The sequence below is a fragment of the Misgurnus anguillicaudatus genome, chromosome 14 (genome assembly GCF_027580225.2).
Source record: "Misgurnus anguillicaudatus chromosome 14, ASM2758022v2, whole genome shotgun sequence".
Classification (NCBI taxonomy): domain Eukaryota; kingdom Metazoa; phylum Chordata; class Actinopteri; order Cypriniformes; family Cobitidae; genus Misgurnus; species Misgurnus anguillicaudatus.
The window spans coordinates 18,537,462-18,557,408 of NC_073350.2; the positions used below are offsets into that span (position 1 = coordinate 18,537,462).

At 37.3% G+C, this 19,947-nt stretch overlaps 1 protein-coding gene across 10 annotated transcripts in view; it reads left to right on the forward strand.

Annotated features, from left to right (window-relative positions):
- The window catches only part of cadpsa (Ca2+-dependent activator protein for secretion a), a 137,572-nt gene that overhangs the window by 54,483 nt on the left and 63,142 nt on the right, over positions 1–19,947 (forward strand). For all 10 annotated transcript variants that reach the window (XM_073875995.1, XM_073875993.1, XM_073875994.1 and 7 more), the window contains exons 6-11: positions 230–463; positions 2,862–2,983; positions 9,210–9,321; positions 11,725–11,861; positions 13,687–13,753; positions 17,519–17,627. In XM_073875995.1, coding sequence (XP_073732096.1) covers positions 230–463; positions 2,862–2,983; positions 9,210–9,321; positions 11,725–11,861; positions 13,687–13,753; positions 17,519–17,627 — 781 coding nt within the window. The remainder of the gene's footprint in view (positions 1–229; positions 464–2,861; positions 2,984–9,209; positions 9,322–11,724; positions 11,862–13,686; positions 13,754–17,518; positions 17,628–19,947) is intronic.

Genomic DNA, 19,947 nt, shown 5'->3' on the forward strand with positions numbered 1-19,947 from the left:
TGTTACTATATTACACATTTTAAGGCTAAAATCATTAGTGCCGTGGTGTTTCAATGGTTTCGTGAGAATCACCCAACTACTGATAAAGTATATTCTTCTATAGTGTTATAATATATCCTTACACCCAAAATATCACAGTTCTTTAGAAAACCAAGCGAGGGACTGTCACAGTAAAAACATAGTATAGTTGCTTTACTCTCATCTTCTTCTTCTTTTGTGCTCTGAACAGGCCGGCAGGTTTCCTAAGTTTGTGTCTAGGGACATGGAGGCCATGTACATTGAGGAGCTGAAGTCATCAGTGAACCTTCTCATGGCCAACCTTGAGAGCATGCCGGTGTCTAAAGGTGGAGAGTTTAAACTGCAAAAGCTTAAGAGAGGCCATAACACCTCCATCATTGACATGGGCCAAGAAGATGAGAATCAGCTCTCCAAATCTGATGTGGTTCTCTCTTTTACTCTGGAGGTACGTGTTTTTGGTGCTGTTGGTCAAGATTGATTATTGCAATTTGTGAATAGCATCTATAGGATGACCTCTCTGGACAGTCTAAAGCACTATTCAGATTCATTTCTGGATACCTCATCTCATTGCCCACGCTTTACCAAGCTAGAATATATTTTTCAACAAAACGTTTTGTAGATAGCAATTGAAATTGATTTGATCATCACTTCCAAACAGTGCCCTGATGAAATAATTGAATCATTGTTCACCTTGACATTTATCATCAGCTTGACGTAGGATTTCAGTGTTTTCTTTTATCAGGTGATAATGTAATCTTCACAGCTGTTCCTCTGAAAACCTCAAAGTCATTACAACATGTCATCAAACATTACAAATGACAAAGCATGTTGGCCCAATAATAGTGTTTTGCTGACCACAATAAAATGTCATCCTCTGTTCACTGAGTTTAATTTATAAAGGGTATGGGGAATCAGTCTGTGATTCTCTGTTTGTGTGAACCTTTACTTAGAGTAAACCACATAGAAATCCCTATTTCAAAAGTGTCAGGCTGCTATAAGCTGACTTTAATCAATTGACAATATCCGAGAGGTGATATTCACTGCATAGACGGCAATAAAACGGTGTGATGTATGTCATGTGTTAACAGCCTGTTTCCCTTTTATTGATACTCTTGTGATGATGGTTTTATCTGACACCATACGCCCCATATGTGACTGCTGGAGATAGATCAATGCGTCAGTGCGGTATCTTCCTCATTTCTCACCTTGTAATCAACATTTTGTTGTATTTTCAGAGCATGTTTACTTAAAGGAAACACCACCGTTTTTCAATATTTTACTAAGTTCTTACCTCAAGCAAGATGAATTAATACATACCTATCTTTTTTCGATGTTAGCATTTAGCCTAGCACCATTCATTCCTTAGGATCCAAACAGGGATAAATTTAGAAGCCACCAAACACTTCCATGTTTTCCCTATTTAAAGATTGTTACATGAGGAGTTACACGAGTAAGTATGGTGGTACATAATAAAACAAGGTGATTTTTTTAAGCGGATAAAAAAGAGAACTATATTGTACGGCGGAAGAGCACTTAATTTGCAACACTCTTCCACCATACAATCCTAAGGAATGAGTGGGGCTAGGCTAAATGCTAACACAGTCACGATGCGCTGTACAAAGATGAAGTGCATGCATTGAAAAAAGATAGGTATGTATTAATTTGTCTAAGTTGAGGTAAGAACATAGTAAAATATTGAAAAACGGTGGTGTTTTCCTTTAACAATGATTGTACTGTAGACCGTTTCATCAGACGCACGTGTGGTGACGCAATACGCGTCTGGTCCAAAATTTACTTCCGGTTTCAGTTTTTTTAATGGTCTGACTAGTTACTTAACTGAGTTCTTGAACAAATACCTCGTCGAAAATAACAAATGTTTTGGTTTCCTAGGTAGTCTACGTGTTGTTTATTTTGCTTGTTATATAAATAAACGTTTACTTTGTTGTTATTTATTCTTAGTGGAGTTTACCGGAAGTTAAGTGATGACCACGTGTTGTTTATGTTGTTATTGCTAAACGTCTATAAAAAATAAATCGATCCCGTTTACACGGTTTTCTGAAAACGAGTAAAGTTGCTGTATTATGTGTGCTTGGCCAGTAGTTGGCGATATTACTTTGTAAACACTATAAACAGATAAATACAAACTATCAAAGTCCTGGAAGCCGCTGTTGTTGATATGGACAGGTACTTACGCCTGCCTGTAGACTGAACACATAATACACATGCACGTGACATCATTGTTGACACGACAATTCTTTTACACGACAACGGTGTTTTGGGGTCCCGAAAACGCAAACATTTGAAAATGGGTTCCACAGTGGTAGTTTTTGAAAACAATGATTGTGTTTGTGTTGCCTAAAAGTTGAATTAACAAACCAACCTCATTATCTGTCCATACAAAACTACCAGTTGAGGTCGCCATGTTGTTTGTTTGAAGGCTTCTTTCCGCAGGCTAGCCATTTGTCGCTTCTCTTAAGGGCTTGGGGTAGTCCAAATGACATCGACACCCAGCATTTTTAGTCCGTTTTGCTTTCCTTAAAACACATACAATTTTTCAGTGTAATCGTTGCTGTGTAAACAGAGCGACTGCAACTCGTTTTCAAAAGCGTGTACAGTATTTTCATGACCCCAAAATGTAAATAAACAGCCAAAATGTATAAAATGTCTACTTCATACGGTACTACACAACCCCCCTCCCCGGCACAAAAAATAAACCTTGTACTTTTTTCATTATAGGTAATTTTGGCATGGTGAATGAGATTCATGGAAATGTTTGTTGTATTGCTTTTTACCTTACTACCATTGTTTTTTTATTTAAAGATTTCTCTTTGGTTTTCACGCAGGTGGTGATTATGGAGGTGCAAGGTCTGAAGTCCTTAGCACCAAACCGGATTGTTTACTGCACCATGGAGGTGGAGGGAGGGCAGAAACTTCAAACTGACCAAGCAGAGGCCTCCAAGCCCACGTAGGTCACAAATAGTATATTAAAATATTGTGATATTAAATATTTCTTTTGTTTGCATGCACATATCTTTCTCCCTTTGCTGTGTAGCTGATGTCAACACCCTACACAAGCAGGCTTTGCTTTTTGCAAAGTTCTTTATATACCACAGTTATTATGTTTTCAACGCTGAATGCTTGTGTCTGTAGTAAATCATTTATATGTTGTGGATTGATTGTTTTTTGGTTGCATAAGGGCACATTCCCACAGTACCATTCAATATTACTCAGAGCTGAAAGAAAATATTGTTTGCTGAAGCTTTGTATTTTGTTTAGCTCATAACATGATCAAGAAATCATATTAGTCTGTAGACAGTAAGCTTATTTTGTTTGTGCTGAGATTTAATGCCTAATGATAAGGTAACAGTTGCATGTAAGCATAGGGTACAAAACCTGATTGCGTTATTCAACAAGATAGTGTGATAGCATTTGCCTTTGCAGATGAGTGTCAGATAAAGTATTGACAGGCTTATGATAGTTGGCTAATAAAATTTCATTACTGTTGGTTTACTGCAGTTGTATTGTAATACAATAGGAATACTATGTGATATGCAATATAAATCTCATTATTTAGCTTAAAGGTGCAGTGTGTAATTTTTAGAAGGATCTTTTGACAGAAATGTAAAATAATACATAAAACTATATTATCAGGGGTGTATAATGACCTTTCATAATGAACCGTTATGTGTTTATTACCTTAGAATGAGACATTTTTATCTACATACACCGAGGGTCCCCTTTACATGGAAGTCGCCATTTTGGGCCGCCATGTTTCTACAGAAGCCCTTAACGGACAAACTTTTTTACTAAGTTTTCTCCGATGATGACATGTTTGTCTACGGTGGTGGCTACATTAGCTTCTCTATGTGTTTCAAAAGCGAGGGGTGAGCAGTGGACTGAGTCGTTGGTTGTAATTCACAACCTCACCACTAGATGCTGCTAAAATTTACACACTACACCTTTAAATGTATGTTAGTACAAATGAGTACCGTCCACTTCAGTTGCTGGCGAGAGATGTATGACGTGTACTCCACTGTTTCGTTGTCATATGTAGTCGCTCCGGAAAGTTGCTAATCATTTGCATAAAGTTAAAATGTTCTCAACTTTGTCACGTCGCTTGACACACCCACTTCCTGTCGCTCGTGATGCTGGAAATTGCCAAGCTTCCATTGAAATGAATAAGATTATGTCGTTCTTTTAGTGCTAGTCGCTGGCGATCTGAACGGGGCTTTATGAGTTCATTTTGATAAATTAGCCGTGTCTCTTTTGCCCATTAGCAACTGACTCCAGACACTCCAGACTTTAATTTTGTCCTCCGGCTAAAACATTGCCAACATCAACACAAGGGCTCGCTTGGGTTTGTGTGGTGCTATTTACATTTCGAGTGTAAATAGGGATGTCAGAACGTGACAATGACAAATTGATGATGTTAAAGGCGGAGTCCACGATGTTTGAAAAACGCGTTGGAAAAGGAGACGGGCCGTCTACCAAAACACACTTATAGCCAATCAAATCAAATCAAATGCCGGGTTGCGTATGTGTGGGGCGGGTCTATAAACAGAAGGTCTAGATTCTATTGGGGTAGGGGCGTGTTTGTTTGGGTGATTTCAAATATCAACATTGGCTTTCAAACATCGTGGACTCCGCCTTTAAACGCCTGACAATCATGAACGAGGACTGCAATAGGTGATATGCAAGATGGTTGATGTCATGTTACACATCAATGCAGAGGTTGTTTTATACAGTCTAACAGGCAACAACTGTAAATGCACAGTATGCAGCTTTACACACATAAAACACTCCCTACTCACTGAATATATACTCAATTGCCCGGATCAGTTAGCTCTCACACTGACATGTACACTTACACGCTTGGCACACATTTCTCCTGGGCTTGCTGGATTGCTAAAAGCCTGCTGGGCCGGCTGAGAGCCATGTGAGGATGCATAAGAAACACTCGGAAGTGATGGGAAACTGCTAGTGGACATGCTGGGCTTTACCTGTTTGATCAGACACTTTAAGACTGTCAGCACTGATCCTGACACAGCTCCTTAATCAAAGCACATGTGGTATTTGTGTGAGAGTGAGAAACAAGGTGACAGTAAAAAGGCATGAGAAGAAAGGTTTGTGTTGTACATCTCGGAGTCTGCTGTAGGGTTTAGAGGAAGCTGAACGGGCTTTCGTCATGTGGCCTGATAAAGTCAGGTTACTGCTGTTTTTGGATCCATATTGAAGGATTTGCTTTCCAGGCAGCAGGTTTAAGAAGCATTACAGTGACTGATAGGATGACGTCGGGACTTCTGTGCCTGCCCGTTTAGCCAGACTATAAAAAGGAAAATTACAGGGTTGTTGTCAGTGGCTCATTTATCAAGCTCTACATTTGTTAAAAGCGAAAAAGAACTTCAGCTCAAGTCAAAGAGATCAAGTTGTATGACTATTAAAAAATGAAAACCTTTGGTTTGGTAAAACTGAATGGGGTGAATTGAATGTGTTAATTGAGCATAATAATTGCAATGCATTTAATCCCTTTAATAAAAATTAAACTTACACAGACAGTACAAAATATGAGCCTTCAATTGGTCACACAAGACACGTTTTTGTGTTCAGAAACAGGTAGACAAGTGCACAACGAAATGAAAAAGAATTTAGGGGTCTTGAACTACCATGACCAAAAGAGTCTGCCTTTCGATTGCGAAATGGATAGCTTTGGTTTGTAGGATTGTAGGTCACTGATATGACATGTTTAAGGAAAACACCACCGTTTTTTAATATTTTACTATGCTCTTACCTCAACTTAGATGAATTAATAGATCTTTTTTCAATGCGTGCACTTTTAATCTTTGTACAGCGCTTCTTGAATGTGTTGGCATTTGGCCTGGCCCCGTTCATTCCTATGGTTCCAAACAAAAGTTTTATTTTGTGCCATCATACTTATTCGTGTAACTACTCATGTAACAGTCTTTAAATAGGGAAAACATGGAAGTGTTCGGTGGCTTCTTAATTCATCCCTGTTTGGAGCCATAGGAACGTATGGGGCTAGGCTAAATGCTAACAGATACACGAGGCGCTGTACAAAGATTAAAAGTGCACACATTGAAAAAAGATAGGTATGTATTATTTTGTCTAAGTTGAGGTAAGAACATAGTAAAATATTGAAAAACGGTGGTGTTTTCCTTTAAAAAAAAAAAAACCATTAAAGCTCCAATAACACAAGCTGTTTCTGCGTATCTGATGTTAATCTTGAGTACCTATAAAGTAGAATTACATCCTTATATCTCCGAAGAGTCTTTAGTTTTATCAGATTTATAAAAGACAGATTAGCTTTACCCATTCTTTCTAATAACATATGAAAACATTCGGAAGGAGGAGTTACGAGGTGCGGGAGGAGCGATTCACAAGTCATGCAGCACATACAATACAAGATAATTTATGATTCACTACATGTTTGTGTCATTTATATACAGTATTATGCACTTATGCGCCTATTTTCAAAATAATACAGAAGTTTTACTTACCGCATGCAACTCATGAGACTTTTAAATGAAATCCAGCAGTAAACAAACACACACGCAAAACTCCGCTGCAACCCCGGATAAACAAATATATATAAATATAGGCTGGCTTTCTTCACCTTACATCCAAAAACACTGTTGTTGAGTTTGATATAAAACATAGCTTTGGCGTGGAGTGATGTCTGTGACTTAGCGTCCTCGGTTCTTGCTCTCCCACTGATTGACGTGTGGGGGTGTTTTTCTGGGGGAAGTGCCCATAAAAAGAAATATGTATAGTAAGTTAAAATGCACGAAATACAATTGAAACCCCCCCCCTTAAAATCTATATCCACTTAATGTACTTTCAATGCCACGATAAAGTATTAAATATAAACTATCAGCATTATGAGTCTTTGGAAAAGATGGCAGTGGTCTTTACTGTATATGTGACCCATCTTGGTTCTGCTTTGTTGTTGCAGGCACTTTGATTACATAACTCACATACTATACTGAAGTTGTGTATAGTCAGTTTTTTAATATAAATAAGTTTAAGGGTTCTGAACATGACATTTCTCCATTATGGACTTGACAGTTCTGAAATTTACTTACTTAACTATGAAGAATTATAAAACAATGAAAAAAAAACTGCATGGGTATTTAAACCACCAAATATTGATATCTAAGATTTCATTGTGGGTAAAAACCTAACTTTTCACAATAAGGCTTACATTTGCTTGGAATTGCCCTACTATATAGAGGCTAATGTTATTTTATCAATTGTATTAAGATCAAAGTGAGTATTTCACGTTTGAGCATGCTCAATCTGTAAAGTAAGGTTTAGAAGGACTGTTATAATTTTCTCATTAGGCATCATAAAATATTTATGTCCTGGGATAATTGTATTCCTTGAATGCACTGTAAGAGGCTTTGGATGAAAGCGTCTGCCAGATGTGTAAATGTACTTCGAATGTCGTAATGTAAGCTCCTCGCCTGCCACCTACAGGCCATATGAGCACTAGTATGATGCACCCTTCCAGACAGAAATACATTTATATGCAAATAAATACAAACGTATGGCTCAATTTGTGGCAACACACTAATATGGCGACTGCCATTGTCTATAGATTCCACTTTTTGAACATAACAAAAGCATATGATTTATAATGGTTTTATTTGACAAATGCCTTTATAATGTTCATGTTGCATAAAAAGAGGGCATGAGAGTATAATATCTCTTTATTCAATAATAGCTTTGTATATTTGCTAATGTTTTTCTTCTTAGAGTTAAAAAGGTGACAAAAAATGAGATACTGATTTCTTTAGACGTCACAGAGCCTCTGAATGTCTTTGCTGTGTGAAGCGTACTTCCTCAAATGAATGCTTTTAAATGGTTTTAAAGGGATGACTCATTGAATAAATGAGAAATTACCCGTGCATGTTTGTGTGAGAGAGCCAAAAACTCACATGCACCTCACAAGCAAATGCATTGTTTACTTTATAATTAGCAAGTTCTTACTAAACACATCGGTTTTGTAAGCGTAAAAACTAAGGTCAGCGTTATTGATGCCATTAAGTTTAAAAAATATATCATCTCACACGCTGCCGCTGATACTAAACTAGAGTTCACATGCGTGCTGTGCCTGCTGGCTGGAGCCTTTAAGCGCACAGCAAGTCCCTATAAAATGATTTTTTATGACTATTAAAAGCACACTTGCTAAAAGTGTTTATATACTTCGAAAGAGCACATTACAATGCTGCTAGCCAAATATGCATCAGACATCTCCCTCGAGATGCTGATGTGAACAAACAGTTTGAACATACAAACATACATGCAGACACAGTCCATGTACCCTCAGCCTCACCCCAGGCATTCTAGAGGGATTCAGGCTCAGAGGGGGTTGCCATGGAGACCCGTTTACTGCGCTCTGTTCCCCCAGTGCACTGTGGCCAGATGATTGCCCCCCTCATCTCAAGGGATCACACACCAGCACACACACACACACACATGCATCACATGTACTTTCATGTGCACACATACATCAAAACACACAGGTCAACACACAAGCACAAACACTCTATTGTCACTCAAGCACAGCAACAAATCTAAAAATAACAAATATGTCTGTCGGTTCAGACGTTCTGCACAAAAACAGTGGGTGATGATCCATTTAGATTTATTTATGTGACTTTGTGTTTCTTTTAATGGAGACAGTAAACAGAAGACAGGAAACACGAGGAGAAGGAAAATAGGATGCAAGCGGTGTGGTTGCAAGCCAGACTCGAACCTTTATCACTTGCATGTGCACTACAATTTAATGGATGTAGAGCATGTGTAATCTAAAGCTAGATTATTTGCAATATAGACTAATTTAAATATGTTCCTGTAGCTTGTAGATCATTGCGTTAACAAACCAAATGTCATGGGTTTGATCACAGAGAACACACATACTGATAAAATGCGTAATATAATTTAATGTTCATTATTTTAATAATGCATTTGGCAGATGCTTTTATCCAAAGTGACTTGCAGTACAGTGCATTACAAGGTATACATTTTTATCAGCATGTGTGTTTCCTGGGTTCGAACCTATGAACTGCTAGTGCAGTGGTCTACTACTGAAGGTAAACGAAAATGTTTTTGATTTGTCAGCAGACCGTCTAGTGAATGCTTTTAAACTCTCTGCCTCTCTGTCTTTTTAGTTGGGGAACCCAAGGAGACTTCACCACCACTCACCCTCTTCCAGGAGTGAAAGTGAAACTTTTCACTGAGAGTACAGGAGTCCTGGCACTGGAGGACAAAGAGCTGGGACGTGTAAGTGACAGTCTAAGGGGCTAGTCACACCAAAAGCGCTTTAAGGGGGCGTGCACACCAACGCTTTTACGCCCGCGGCCGCATATCACATTTCAATGGAAACTCAGCGTTTTTCAAATAAGCCAGCAGCTGGCGGTTTTCTTCCGCGCTGAAAACCGCCGCCCGGCGGTTTTTCCGCGCTCAGCACCGAGAGTTGGGGGATGTTCAACTTTGGAGGAGGGGCTCCGCTCGTCGATGTCAGTTTTCACGCGGCCATCCAATCAGAGTGTAGGTGGGGCGGGACAAGTATCACAGCAACCAACCGTCTCACAGCTGACGTATCAGAGCTACCAAAGCGCTTAGCTGAAGAAAGCTGGCACTCAGCTGAAAAACAGCTGGCATTCGGCGTCCTCAAGGCGTTTTCAGCCGCGTTTAAAAGTTTTGGTGTGTCCAGCCCCTAAACGCTTGCAAACGCAAGGCGCGACGCACTGCCTTTTTTAAAAAAAGAGCAGTGCGACACGGCTTTTCATATTGCTAAGCAACCACCGAGTCAGCTGTCTTGTCAATCAAATATTGAAGCGTGAGCGCTCTTTTGCTGTTAACTGTCATATTAGCAGAAACTTTAAAAAGAGGAGGCTTGCACTGACCTTGTTTGAGGGTGAGAGGTGCACAAACATGCAGGAGAGAGTGAGCGAGTGGAGTCCGGTTCTTCAAAGCAACTGTAAACTTCCCTCACCACAACGTAAGGCCCGCCTCTCCCCTCATTCGATTGGACAATGGAAAGAGGCGAATGACGTCAGGCGCTTCTCCGTTCTCAGCGCCCTGCCCATAGAATATCATTCAAAAAAGGCGCCTGCAACTGCCATAAACGCTTTTGGTGTGACTGGCCCCTAACCCATACTCACCCAGAAGAGCTCTGTTCTGCCATCAGGAGGTGATCTGCACTAATACGATTTTGCAAATTGAGCAGCCCCCCATGTGTGCAGATGTTATAATGGATTTGATCCACTGCTGAGTCAATGAGGCGTATATCTGCTACCCCTCTCTCTCTGTGTCTCTCTCTCTGTGTCTCTCTCTCTCTCTCTCTCACACACACACACACACACACACACACACACGCACGCACGCACACACACACACACGCACACATTTTAATATCTTTCTAATGAACATGCCTGCACTGTTTTGAAAACAGAAAGTTAAGGGAATCGCAGCTCAGCACCGCTTCGAGTCGACTCTAGGACAACTCGGAGGTATCATAAACCGGAAGTGCACATTAAATAGTGCGAGCTTCGTCAGATAGCGTTTACTTCAAAATGCATAATATAGGTTAGCAGCCAATGTTAATCGTTAATGATTTGGGACAAATATGATGTAATTTATTGTTAAATGTGAGTGGAGTGTTCGTTTTTTTTAGAAATGCGCGGCGCTGAGCTGCGCGTTTGGTGTGCGACCCCCTTTAGGTTGTTGATGTCATGTCAGGTCAGCAGTAAAAGATAGAAAAAATAGTAGGATTGATATGTGATGATGAACAGCACTGGTGGGAATGGATGATACGGTCCCTTATTTTAGCTAGAAAAAACAGACAACATTATTAAAAATGCTTATGTTTTACATTTTTCTAATTTATTACATGTACAAACATTTATTATTTCCGATCTACTTGCAGATCTACTTAAGTTGGATCTACTTAAATAATTACTTCAATTGGTAAACTTAAAAAAAAAAAACATTTTGTCAACTTAAACCTGACTCTCTGTGGTCATTAAAAATCCCAGGATGTCCTTCCAAAAGAGTAGGGGTGTGCCCCGGCATCCTGGCCAAACTTGCCCATTGGCCTACTAATCATCCCTCATACTAATTGGCTATATCACTGCATCTCCTCTCCACTAATTAGCTGGTGTGTGGTGGGCGTTCTGGCGCAATATGGCTGCCATCGCATCATCCAGGTGGATGCTGCACATTGGGGGTGGTTGAGGGGATTCCTCCGTTCATATGTAAACCGCTTTGAGTTCTGAGAAAAGTGCTATAAAAATGGAATTATTAATTATTTAATTATTAAATTTCTCCACTTTAAGTTAAAAACACGTTACAGAAATTACTGCAATTGGTAACACTTAAAACATTTTAGCTTATCAACCTTTTTTTTACTTAAAATGAGACAATTTAAGCTGAACCCCTCCCCCCTGTATTTTAGGCATTACCAATTGAAGTATTTTTTTTGTTAATCCAACCTTCACTTTTTACAGTGTAGTCAAGCAAATTTACATTATTTTCAGTTTTTGGCAGCTCAACCATGCATTTTTGTCTTGAACTAAGGATAAACCCTGTCTGGGAACCACCCCTTAATGCTGTAGCAGCACAATGCTGTGTTTATTACTAACAATCATGGAAACATCTTTATCTGTGTCAATGTGATTCCAGGTTGTGTTACACCCCACGCCAAACAGTCCCAAACAGTGTGAGCTCCATAAGATGACTGTTGCCAAAGGATGCCCAGATGACTTGAAGATTAAACTGGCTGTCCGTATGGACAAACCACAGAACATGAAGCACTGTGGGTAAGCAAAATCTGTGTTTTCATTTATGATCTAGTCTAAATACTTCTGATCCTATGGGTCCATCTAGTGGACAAAGTAACACATTTTTAACTGCAGGCAGTTTTTGAAACTACATTCCCTACATTAATTTACAGTGCGTGTGTATATTTTCACCTTAATGCCTTTGTGATATTATTTAGCATCTTTTACAATTAAACTGGCATGGTTTCAACATTAGTAATACAAAACCTATAACATACCGTTAATGTCTTTTATAAACTATTTGTAAATGAATATAGTTTTGTGTGAACGAAGAAACATCCTACACATATGTGACCTTGGACCACAAAACCAGTCATAAGTCACACAGGTATATTTTTAGCAAAAGCCAACAATAATTTATAGGGGTCAAAATAATAGAATTATGCCAAAAATCATTAGGATAATAAGTAAAGATCATGTTCTATGAAGATAGTTTGTAAATTTACTACTGTAAATATATCAGAAATATATTTATCATTAGTAATATGTGTCACTAAGGACCTTATTTGGACAAGAACGATTTTTTTAATATTTAAATTTTTTGCACACTCAGATTCCCAAATAGTTGTGTCTTGGACAAATATTGCTCTTACAAACCATACATCAATGGAAAGCTTATTTATTTAGCTTTCAGATGATGTATGACTGGTTTTGGGGTCCAGGGTCACATATTTGCTAAAGGTAAAATAATTTTTTAAGCAAAATATATAAATATATATATTTATATATAAATATATAAATATAGATATTTTGAATTCGTTTTTGTTGCTCCATTGGCAATAGCTTCTCTTTGGTTCATTTAGGAATTGTTATTAAATAATAATAATAAATAAAAAAAACTAGGTAGGCTACATCTTAATATAAGTTAAATAAGTTAAAATAAAAATTAGAAAACAATCTAATATTGAATGTTTTAATGTTTGTGATAGTCTCTGACTGGAACTTTTTCACAGTGCACCAGTTTACTTTATCTTCAGCTCAATTTATGTGTTTAATATTTTTACCATTAGGTGGCAGTATGCCTACATTTAAAAAATATTTCCATTTGGTTGTCTTTAGACTTGCTTTCTTGCTGATAGAAAACTCACACTTCTCCATATTTGCATTATAGATTTAGTAGCAGGTCATCAAGGTTTATTTATTTTTTTGTCTAAATCAAAGAAGCAGTGTTTTTGTTGGCTTTTCCTACAATTATTATTTAGTTTTTTTGTACCTTATGGATTGTATGTTTCCTTCCTAAATAATTAAACTACAGTACCTGTCTTAGCTTTTATATAGTAGCCTATTTATGACACATTTTTGTTATATAATTTTTTTTGTAAATAAATAATATACATATCTTGAGCGCACGTATGGTTCTTTGCTTGTAATCATAGAAGAACCGTTTTTAGTGCCATATAGCACCGGTGAAGTACCTGTAAAGCACCTGTGTAGAACCAAACAGGGGCCATAGCACCACATATGGTTCTACATAGCATTATATGGTTCTTCACAGGTGCTTCACTGGTGCTATATGGCACTAAAAACGGTTCTTCTATGATTACGAGCAAAGAACCACTTTTAGTGCTATATAGCACCGTTTGTTTTTAGAGTGTATGTCATACATTGTTAAATCATGTATTTAAATAATTAAAGTGAACTGTACAAATATACCAGATATAATTTTCCCTATATGCATCATACTGTGAGTGAAAATCAGAAGGAAAGGCAATAGTTGCCCTTTATCACTCAAATTAGGATAAACACATCCAACATGCTATATCTTGACACCAGGATGCAACACCTGCTCTGCGTCTGTTCACAGATACCTTTGGGCAATCGGAAAAAACCTGTGGAAAAGATGGAAGAAGAGATTCTTCGTCTTGGTGCAGGTATGCGCTTTGTCACCTCAGTGTCACTATGTCCTCCCCTACCGATTCAGATTTTTCATCACAAGTGCTGTGCATTTTCATTTCCGTTCTGCGTGTCTAAATCAGTACACTTTCTGATCGAGCACTACAGCGGTGTGTCAGGTACTTTGATGGAGCCTTTTTTTATTTCTGTCCCCTTTGTGTGAGCTTCAGTCAGCTTGTCTGTGGTGGATTGTAACATGTCTGAGAGCTAAAAGTTGACAGGCGGCCTGACTTAGTAAAGGACCGGCACTCGCAGCTAAAAGAGCCCACATCACACACCCACCAGTCGCTCGCAGCTACAGCAAGTGACAAACAAAAGTCAATACACTGACATTATTTGTTTACCTTAGTGTTCATCTGCCCGTGTGTCAGCGTGGGTCCATGTGCATGCGAGCGAAAAACATTTCACCATGCCCTGTTTGTGTTTACAATGTCAGTCTGGGTAAGAAAATATGCCAGAATGCGCTTTTTGTGTTTTAGTTGTTTTATGTTGTGTTTACGCTTTTTATATTTTGAACAAACATCAACACACTTCCATCAGTTTCTATCCTGGTTTTTTAATCGTCAATGTAACCTAATGGTTAAAGGGGTAGTTCACCAAAAATGTAATTTTCTGTCAAAATTGTATTTTTTATTTTATTTTCTGTATAAATTACTTTGTTCCGATGAACACGAAGGAAGATATTTTGAGGAATGTTTGTAACCAAACCAAACATGAGCCCCATTGACTTTCATAGTAGTAAAAATGGAAGTGAATGGGGCTCATGAATGGTTTGAAACAAATTAAAAAGGTTTATATACAATAAATTGCAGCATGCATTGTGCAGCGATATCCTTTGCATTAAATTACAGTAGCAAGGGCTTTGTTCACACTGGCCACACTGTTGCTGGTATTTTTTTGTTAAATTATTAGGTATCTGTGCGCGTAGTAAGCTTTTTTGCTTCTGACTCCACGAGTATACTGTAAGTACTTACATTGTGTTGCGGACTCATGCGGATGGACCCCCTGATAAGGCGGACCCCAGGCGACAGCCTGTATCGCCTGTAGGATAGGCCGGCTCTGCTTCAACTTGATTTAATCTGTGATTAATATTAGTTAATGCCAATACAATTATTCATGTTAGATCATTGTGCATTAGTTCATATTAAAATATTTAGTAAATGCTGAAATTAACATAAACTGAGCCATTTTAGTGTTATTATTTTCAGTCAAAATTTAAAATATAATTTCTCAAATAATGTATTTATTATACCAATATATTGAAAATTACCATCTGCTTGTGTTGTCATAAGCCTCTAATGATAGAGTACAGAAAAATATCTTTGCATGTGTTATGGATGTGACAAAAAGTTTTTGTGAGACAACATGCTTTGTAGGTGTTCTGTGAATAAAAACGCACAAAATCAAAAGCAATAATAATAAATAAATAATAAAATAATAATTCATTTAAAATAATTTTCATGCGTGCATTTATAAGAAAAAAAACATTGTTATGGATGTGACATTTTTTCTGTTATTATAATTTTTTGTTCCTGACGAAAAATAATTTACATAAAAAAGTAAACTTCACATTAGTTTTTACAACACCAAATATTGACATCTGAGATATCAATATGCTTTAAAATATTTGGTTAAAAAAGTTTTTATGGCAATGTTGACATTTACATAATATTGCTCTACTTCTTTAATAAATACTTTATTGTTCATTGTTAGTTCATGTTAGCTAATGCATTAACTAATGTTAAGAAATGTAACCTTATTGTAAAGTGTTACTGCAATTTCCTTGCTATTATCAAAAAAGGACATTATATTTATTGACAATATCGGTAACACTTTACAATAAGTTTCATTAACATTAATGTATTAAGTAACATGAAAAAACCATGAGCAATACATTTGTTACAGTATTTATTACTCTTTGTGTATGTTAGTTAATAGAAATAACACTTTAATTGTTTGTTCATGTTAGTTCACAGTGCCTTAACCATTGTTAAAAAGATTTTAATAAAAGAATTAGTAATTGTTGAAATTAACATTGACAAAGATTAATAAATGCTGTAAAAGTGCATTTGAAAACTAATGTTAACTAATGAACCTTATTGTAAATTGTTACCACAATATCATTATTATACTACTATTTTTGTGAATGAATAATTTTTCTATACTGTATGTACAGACCTTTGATTGACACTTATTTCTATATAAATGGCACTGCGTTTAATGTGAGGTTTGTGTTACAGGGTGGGTGTGGGTTCAGCGTTGCTTTATTCATGGTTAATTATCACACCGTGAACACCATTTAGTTTGATCGAGGAAATAATCGGTCATTTCCATCTCTTTAGTATTTAACTTTTGTAAAAATAACACAGTGCTGACTCAATCTCCTCTATGCATCTACTATATAAACCACCAAATCTTGTGTTTTGTGCCTCTGAGCTCGCCCATTCTGCTCTCTCTTTAAATTGCAAGCATAAGGCCCAGCATTATGATTCAAAGTGAAGTCTAATTATTTTACGGTTGGTAGGCAATGTGACAAAACAGCGGGCAGACGTTCTGTGCTTTCTTCGTCTCGTCTCCGCTACTCTGGCTCAAGCATGCGGTCTTACGCATCTGAATATGGTAATGCGTTGGGGTGACCTGGAGGGGCTGGGGCGGTGCGCGGCTATCTGGCATTCTGCTTTATATTTGCATCCAGCCATCATCGATTTGCACCAGCATGTCTCTCTCGGTGTGATTTGCAGAGCATCAACAATAACAAGGTTATTTAAAAGAGCAAAAGCACGCAGGGGTAATCAGAAAGAAAAGTCATTTAAAATCCTTTAACTGTCGGTTTGACAGCGGGTCAATGGCCCCACCACTTACACGTTGAGCGAGTGATTTATCATACTGCTTCTCTAGCTTTTGACAGGGCCAAACTTTCGCGCACGAGTGTGTTAGAAAGCGGGTTGATGGACGAGTGTGTGTGTGTGTTTGTATGGGGGGGGGGGTATGTGCCCCAGTGGAGTCCCGAAGGCACCTGGGTGCCACCAAGCCAGATCGGGGCCCCGGAGCCAGCCCGAGTGCCCGTCACACACATGACATTGAATTTATCATGTCACTTGAAGATGCATCTCTCCACAGAGTGAAAGAGGGCTGCCACTTTCAGCAGAGGTGATGGAGGCACTGGATTGGTGTAATGCTGAGGACGGAGCCTTGCTATGACGGAGAAAGGGTTGACAGCTGTGTGTGTGATGTGTGAGAGCGTGGATGCCTTTATGTCTGTGTGTGTATTATGTGCGTATGACTGGCACCTAGCTGTACGACTCACATCCAGGCTGACAGTCTGTCGTTCCACTCCTCAGACTGTACTGTTTGATTGACAGGACAAAACCTAAGCCCAAACCCACCCAGCCGGTGATCAAGACAGTCTCCTTCTGAGCATCCTTAAATTGAAACTTAACTACTTTTCAGTTTTGGATTTCTTTCTTACATTTCCGATGAAGCACAGATGACATAATATTAAATCATATTTATAAATAATAAGGTCGTAGGATACTGTATATCAAGGTTAAAGATATAATGCAAATGCACATATTGCAATATGCATATATGGTTTGCAATCTATGATTGCTTGTTTTTGTGAGGGATAGGATTGGTTTATGTTATTATATTATTAGTGTAAAATAGGAATAAATATAACATCCCCAACATATACATAAACACTGTGAGCCTGAGTATTTACTGTATCTCAATTTTATCTCTAGGTGAGCCAGTATACCTTTGCCATGTGTAGCTACAGAGAGAAGAAAGCAGAACCTGTTGAACTTCTCCAACTGGACGGATACACTGTGGATTACACCGACCCTCAACCAGGTCTCTGCAGCCAATCAGAACGTCACAAGCAATGACATTACAATGCTTTCATATTTTGCTTATATTGAAATCTACCAACACATTTAATCCTACTGCTGACCTGCACACAGGTAGTTGTTAGACCAGCAGGTGGCATGTGTTTTTATTCTCTAAACTAGTTTCAGTGCAGGGGATAGGTGACACATTTCATTTATATTAAACAAACATATACAGTAGGTAATTAACTAGTTAAGGCCAATTATCCTTAAATTAAATCGTCTGAATCATTGCATAAAACATGCACCGTGCCACTGGTTATTGAAAAACTGAAATGTAGCATCAGAGAAATTAAACAGGGTTGTGCTTTGTGTTGCTTTTCATGATGCTTAAGTGTTATATGTTGTCACATACACAGAATTATAAGGATTGTCACACAATAATATAGAATATCCACACAATAATATCATAACATTACACATGTGAAAAGTACTTCATTTCAAAAGTACTTCGAGTCGAGTCAAATACATTATTTAACGATTGAATGACCTAGGTCATGCCAACAAAAGTTGGTGACAGTTTAAAAAGGTTCAATATGTTTACATTAGATAACATGTTAGGTGTAATTTTTAAAGCATTTATTAATTAAATTAATTTATTAACTATTGCCATACAGTAAGTGATATTAATGCATACAGTACCATATGTATGTAACCCTGGACCACAAAACCGGTCAATTATTTTGAAAATGAGACTTTATCTGAAAATGAGACTGAGGCATTATCTGAATAAATAAGCTTTCCATTGATGTATGATTTGTTAGGATATGACAATAGTTGGCTGAGGTGAAACTATTTAAAAATCTATAATTTGAGGGTGCAAAAGAAATCAAAATATTGAGAAAACCGCCTTTAAAGGGGACATATGATGCAAATCTGACTTTTTCCATGTTTAAAGGTGCAGTGTGTAATTTTTAGAAGGATCTCTTGACAGAAATGCTAAATAATATACAAAACTATATTATCAGTGGTGTATAAAGACCTTTCATAATGAACTTTTATGTGTTTATTTCCTTAGAACGAGACATTTTTATCTACATACAAAGAGGGTCCCCATTTTGTGCCGCCATTTTTCTACAGAAGCCCTCAACGGACAATTTTTTTACTAAATTGTCTCCGATGATGACATGTTTGTCCGGTGGCAGCTACTGTAGCTTCTTTATGTGTTTCAAAAGCAAGGGGTGAGCAGTGGACTAAGCTGTTGGTTGCAATTCGCAACCTCACCACTAGATGCTGCTCAAATTTACACACTGCACCTTTAAGTGCTATAATTGGATCCCCAGTGCTTCTATCAACCTATAAAATGTGAAAAAAAACAGTAAATTAGTTTTGGTAAACCATTCTCTACAAGCATGTGAAAAAATACACTGTAAAAAAAAACTTTGCTGCCATAAAATTTTTTGTTGAATCAACTCGGATTTACAAGTCATTTCAACTTACTATTATTTATCTTGACAAGAGATGAGTTGTTATAACTACAGGTGAGTTGTTATAACTTATAAAATTTAGTTGACTTTTCTCAACTATATTTTATAAGTTGTGACAACTCATCTCTGTTGACATGACTTGTGAATCTGAGTTAATTCAACAAAAAAATTTAAGGCAGAAAAGTATTTTTTACAGTGTAGGTAATTGAAATTTGCCTCCCCTTGTGATGTCAGAAGGGGATAGTACCGCCCCTTAATCTGCACTATCCAACCATGGCACTGCCATTTAGTGCAGAGATCAGCTCATTTGCTTTTAAAAGGACACACACATTTTTGCTCACACCTACAAAGTGGCAATTTTAACATGTGATGATAAATTATCTATATGGTGTTTTGAGCTAGAACTTCACATATGTCATCTGGGGACACCAATTATTTTATCTTATTATATCTTAAAAAAGTCTTGTGAAAGGTCCCCTTTAAAGTTGTGCAAATGAAGTCCTGTCCACTTCATCCACTTACGATAAATAATAATAATAATTTTTATTTGTAATGCACTTTATACATAAAGGGCACGTCTCAAAGTGCTACAGGTACACATATAAAAGCAATACAGCATAAAAACAAAATTATATTAAGAAAATGCAATAGAAAATAAATAGGTTTTTAATTTATTTTTAAAAAACCTCTAAGGACTGTGGAAAATAAAAGTTTTTATATATTTACGGTAGGAAATTTACAAAATATTTTAATGGATCATGATCTTTACATAATAACCTAATGATGTTTGGCATAATAGAAAAATATATTATTTTGACCTCTACAAAATATTTTTGACTTATTACAAATATACCCGTG